The sequence below is a fragment of the Phoenix dactylifera genome, chromosome 3 (assembly GCF_051530095.1).
Source record: "Phoenix dactylifera cultivar Ajwa chromosome 3, Ajwa_hap1_PhDact_Kaust_v1.1, whole genome shotgun sequence".
Lineage (NCBI taxonomy): Eukaryota > Viridiplantae > Streptophyta > Magnoliopsida > Arecales > Arecaceae > Phoenix > Phoenix dactylifera.
Window position 1 is genome coordinate 16,194,075 of NC_143192.1, and position 5,370 is coordinate 16,199,444.

Here is a 5,370-nt window from a genome sequence, read left to right on the forward strand (position 1 = left end):
AAAGGCTTTAGCTATATATTTCTGTGATAATAGCATGCCACTTCTTTTAAAACATCCTTTCTTTAGAGATAGCGCCATCCCAATTTGATATTAGTAATATCTTTGATCCCTTGACCCCCTTCATCCTTCGATTTACAAACCTTCCTTCAGTCCATAAGCAATGATAATCCTGCAACCTCTTTTATTCCATTCTATAATAAAAGGCTCCACGATAATAATAAATCATTTTGTAAATAAGTAGGTAGTGCCGAGATTACAGAGTTTAACAATTTCAGTTGTCCTTCCTTTCCAACCACATGATTTCTTATCAACTTTTTCAATCAGACCACCAATGTTCTGTTTTTTTTTTAAATTTACCTTCTACAAATGGCAGTCTAAGGTAAGTGATGGATAGTTTAGTTCTTAAGCTGATTTTATCTGCAGGCATGTCCAGTTTACATCCTGGTAAACGCTATGTAGCTTTTCAAGAGGTTAAAAGCTAGAGCAGTGATCAATTCAAAGTTTACATCCAGAACAAAAATGATAATTTGTTTTAAAGAAAAAGATATGGTGAAAGTACTACTTTCTACGTCTGAAATCAGAACCTCTGCCCATTTGCATGCACTGAGGCAACCAAGGATATAATTCATGTGCAATTATTAGCACCAATGGTATATTTTATACTGGAGCAGCCCATTCCATTTGGTTGCTATAAATAACAAGAAAATTTAAAACATAGTTGAATCTTGAGCAATCCCTAGGATATGCTTTGACATAGAAAGAAGTTTGTGTTTATTAGGTAGCAGAGAATAAAAGAAGAAAGATGTTCATTAATCCACCACAATCTGCGACCGACTAAGACATAGCTGAAATACAGTGTGGCATAGCTCGTGAGGAAGCTTAATCAATGAACCTGCTCAATTTCTAAGCCATTAGATTAGATGCCTAAGTAAGCAAACATAGAACATCTATAATGGTTTTACAGCATCCGTGGTTTTAAACCAACACAAGGGAATCTGTAGAGCACCAAGCTCTGGTTGGATAGGTGATGTATTTCAGCTGGATTCAAAATTCGTGGTGAACGTGACTCGATTTACAAAATTACAACAAAAACGTGCTGGAAATTGTCCTGATTCAAACCCTGTGCTTTCAAATTCATTCCATAGATGAACTGATTACCAAGTGATCGGACTAGACTAACCCATGGTTGTTGACAATGAAGTATTCAACAGTGATACTGCATAAGCTCTCAATCTCACTGTGAGTTTTAGCAAATATGGTTGATCAGAACAGTGGATCCCAGATAAACTTCTTGGATGCTGTTAAAATCATCCTCCCCCCGCCCCAAAGAAAATGAAATAAAAACGATATTAATTCTGCATACTTTCCTATTTCCACAGTCACATTTATGCAGACTCCAAACAGCAACAACATTGAGTTTCTTTTGAGTTAAATTATTGCCATCTTTCCACCTTGTATTCCAAATTGATCATCTCGAACACTTCTACCAGTTGCTGACAAATAGAAAGAAAATATCAAAAAATTGCATGCTTATCAACCAAAAGAAGACGAGGTTGTTTCAATAATTGACAAATGCTCCATCAGAGACAACATAGAAATCTTGTGAACTTAAGCAATGCGAGGCCTCTTTCTCGAGTTATCTTCACTGCCGTTGACCCGTTCGCATTCATCGAGCCATTCACTATATCTGTCATGCCAAGATTCACAAAACCACTGCAAAAATTAGTAAAACTTCAAGAATATATTGACAATAGAATCATTGGAAAAGAATTGTGCCATGAGAACATACATATCGATGGGCTCTGTTAAATCTGCCAATCAAACCAAGACAAGAAATTAAATAATGTTAGAATTACATGCAGATCAATACATGTAGTTGAGATCAATGAACGAATGAAGAAAAAGTGATCAGGATTAACTTACGGTTGATGGAGGTGATATAGATTGCTTTGCAGGCCCTGCAGTAGGCCTCCCCAGTCTTCAGTTTCATGTCCCTGAGCGACGAAGAAAACCCATCAGCTTCTTCTAGTTTCAATATGGATACCAAGTTCCTCCGCAATATTAATTTAAACTGAACCCAAGAATGAGGAGAGCTGCAAGACAGGTCACTTACATGGAGCAGTCGATGCTCTTGTCATGGTTGCAGAAAGGGCAGGTGAAGCTCACGTCCAGCTTAGGCTGGGGCTTCTTGGGAACTACCTTTGGCCTTGTCTTCCTCTTACCCATCTTCTCAACACGTAGGGTTTCTGGAGATCAGAAACTACGCTCAAGAAAGAGAGCCTGGTAAATTAAAGAGACAAGAATCATAAAGTGGAGAAGGAGACGATGAAAAGAGTAGAATTCTTTACCTTTCAAGAAGCCAAGGATTGTTCGTCTTGAGCCCAGGGAGAGAAGGATGATTGCTTCGCTGCTCTCGGCACTCTCTCTCTCTCTCTCTATAAGAAGGAAAAGGAGGACTTCGATTCTGACTCGGAGAACTGGGATGACCGCTGGAGACTCGGTAAGATACGCGTAAAGGTGCAACGGCCCGCCGGAGAAACTGGCTAGTTGTAGTATTTGACGGTTGAGATGGAATGCCAGCATCCAGTATTCCCAGTAGGATTCTGACTCCTCTGTTTTCTTCTTGTCAATGTCAGCCAAGGGCGATCATCCTTCTGCTCGTTACGTGGAGTCCGAAAACCCTGAAGCTATCATCCTTCTCTCTTTTCCTTCATCTGGGTTGCTACTTCACAGGCTTGTTTCTGTGAATCTAGGCTCTCTCTTTCTTCAGGATGGTTCTGGAAAAGCTGAGGGCAAAGCCAAAGCCAAAGCCAGCTCCATGGAAGTGACAAACATAAGCTGGATGTAAGCTTAATTCATCTGCCCCTACTGTAACCATAACAGGGGCCGTTGAGTGCTCCCTAAAGGTTTTCTTGTTTCTCTTGATTCCTTGGTTTGGCTAATGTTGGATCAAAACCCAGTATTTGGTTTTCCTTGGTTTCAAATGGTTTTAATGTGTATGTACTCTGGGACTTGTTAAACAAGTTGGTGGAAGTGAAAACAGCTAGTTCAAAATAAATTTTAAAAAAATGGGATTAACAACTGCCAATACCTGGCCAATAAGTAGAGCTTGGCATAATTTTTATCTCAAAATAACTGATCAAATTCTTGCTCATTATGACCTCAGACTCAACTAAGAGAATGAAGTAGCCTGAATAGCCTGTATTCATTTTTTCCTCTTTTTTTTGCCGAAAACAAAGGTGGTTGCCATTCTGCTTGGCAGTGTAAACTCACTAACACAATCAACGAATCAGCCACTGAGAAGGCATCCACAGACCCATGATTAAAGATGGCCATCCAAAACCCCAAAAGCAACAGACTCCCACCCATAACCAGTCAGTCTACAAAGCATGCTAAACAACTGCTTGAAGCATCGCAAATCTAGTACTTGTTGGATATTTAAATCCCCCGATGCAACGACGGGCTCTGTTCTCTCTTTTATGATGGCAGCCAGGCACATCCAGATTACATCTCCTCTAGAGAACTATATTCAGGGATGAAACGCCAGAGCCAAGAGGAGATCTTGGAAAGGACTACCCTGTAATATATTTCAGCCATGTCTTGAAATGTCAAAAACATGATAAGGTATCTATTTTGGAATTAATCCACTGGATAATTCCATGCAAATCTACAAAATCATCAACAAATAGGACATAACGTTTGAAGCCTCCAAATGAAGGTATAGGTGCTGTCACCCACACATCACGATGAACTAAATATAATGGAGAGAGAGATTGTCTCATAGAAACATTCAAAGGAAGTTTCATACTCTAAGTTGACAAGATTCACAAACTTTATTAACATCAAAAAACTCAGAGTAATCTAATGCCTCATTGTGCTTTAAAGAAAAATGTTTTCGATTCACCTGGTGCTTCGCCTCCTACGTGGATCTTCTTTGCACTTACTAATGTCTTGTTGCATTGGAAGAGTGCACCGATCTTCATCAATTGGTCCCTTCAGAAGCGATGCCTTGATCTGTAATTCCTTACTACAAAGTCCCCAAAGAAAAAAATTCAACAGAAAAATTATTCTCGAATGTGAGTTGGGAAATTGATAATAAATTCTATTTGAGTTGTGGCTCAACCAGCACATTGAATAAATTTAAATCAGACCTTGGAGTATGCAATTTTATTCAACCAATATGAGAGGTATACATGCCCTTAACACTGCCCATAGAGACCCGATCCGTTCTTGTATAAATTTGAGACTGTTGCAGCAAAGCTAGAACCTAAAGTCATGTGGCAGGTGGCTCCAGAGTTAGTTACCCATTGATTGATTGTCTGGTGGTTGTTAACTATATATATATAAGAGACATGTTGAGGACTGAGTTGCATGCCTACAAATGCTGGCTGTAAATTGTTGGGACTTTGACTATATCTAAAATAATCTTGTCTGTGGAGTCTCCATTCCTTTTAAAGATCAGACAATGAACAGACTACTGATTTTGACTTCCACTAGAAATATTGTTTGCCACATTAGTGTTAGATCACTAGTTGCTCATCTGATTGTTGGATGATGGAGTCCAAGTTGGGGAAGATCGACTTCAGTCACCTTGATAACCCATGCTATTTTACTGATTTGAATGATCATTGCTCATCACATAGTATATTATGATATTGTTTTTGTGACTATTTCGACCTCTTTTGAGCTTGATTTGATTTAGAATTATAGTGTAGAGCGGTTAGCTAGATCATGGAATGACCAAACTGAAGATGGATACTGATTGAGCCATTGCCTATATGTAAGTAATGGAGCATCAAGCTCATTAATGTGGGTGAATTTGCTCAGTTTTCAATGACAGTAACAAAGTGTGCATCATCTGATCCTAATCCATTCATAGTCACAAGATGAAAATCTGACACTTTTTCTTCAATGGCAGCAAGAGAGTTTGATGGGTATTTGATCTGTTGTATGGTCGATAGCAGATAAAGAGCCCTTGCTGACTTTTTGCGGCTGTTCCGGGAGAAGAGGCTTCCTAATCATTGATTGTTGTTTGAAAAGTTCTCCAAGAGTGTCACAAGCTTCTTTCACAATCTTGAGACTAAGTAGTTGAGAAGAAAGACTTTCCATCAATTTTGCATTGCCGCCGCTTTTCATAAATTGATGATTTCTTCTCCATGCGATGCTTCTGGATTTTTTTTCCCTTTGATTCAGATGGATTTGAAGGCTGGAGTGTTTTTGGAGGTATTGTAATTGGCCCATCAACATAGCCCATCTAGTCGGTGCTAATAAGAATAAACTCGATTAATCGCCACATAAGATAGTTGGATTCCTCCAACTTGATTGTAACAAAATTTGGAATGTTGCTGATTGAAAGGGACAAGACAATGG

General features: G+C 39.0%; 1 protein-coding gene across 3 annotated transcripts; it reads right to left on the reverse strand.

The window, feature by feature from the left end:
- Positions 1-1,317: 1,317 nt before the first annotated feature.
- LOC149767931 (transcription elongation factor 1 homolog) lies at positions 1,318-4,781 on the reverse strand. 3 transcript variants are annotated; one of them, XM_089929490.1, is made up of 6 exons: positions 3,905-4,781; positions 2,349-3,577; positions 2,114-2,246; positions 1,924-1,994; positions 1,790-1,811; positions 1,318-1,687 (listed from the first exon to the last, which is right to left on the reverse strand). In XM_089929490.1, the coding sequence occupies exons 2-6, from the start codon at positions 2,581-2,583 to the stop codon at positions 1,609-1,611; spliced, it is 540 nt and encodes a 179-aa protein (XP_089785616.1). In that variant the 5' UTR covers positions 2,584-3,577; positions 3,905-4,781; the 3' UTR covers positions 1,318-1,608. The 3 variants fall into 3 exon arrangements, with proteins under 3 accessions (XP_089785616.1, XP_089785618.1, XP_089785617.1); XM_089929492.1 differs by lacking the exon at positions 3,905-4,781 and having other exon boundaries at positions 1,398-1,687; positions 2,114-2,280; positions 2,349-3,581; XM_089929491.1 differs by lacking the exon at positions 3,905-4,781 and having other exon boundaries at positions 1,424-1,687; positions 2,114-2,260.
- Positions 4,782-5,370: the final 589 nt, after the last annotated feature.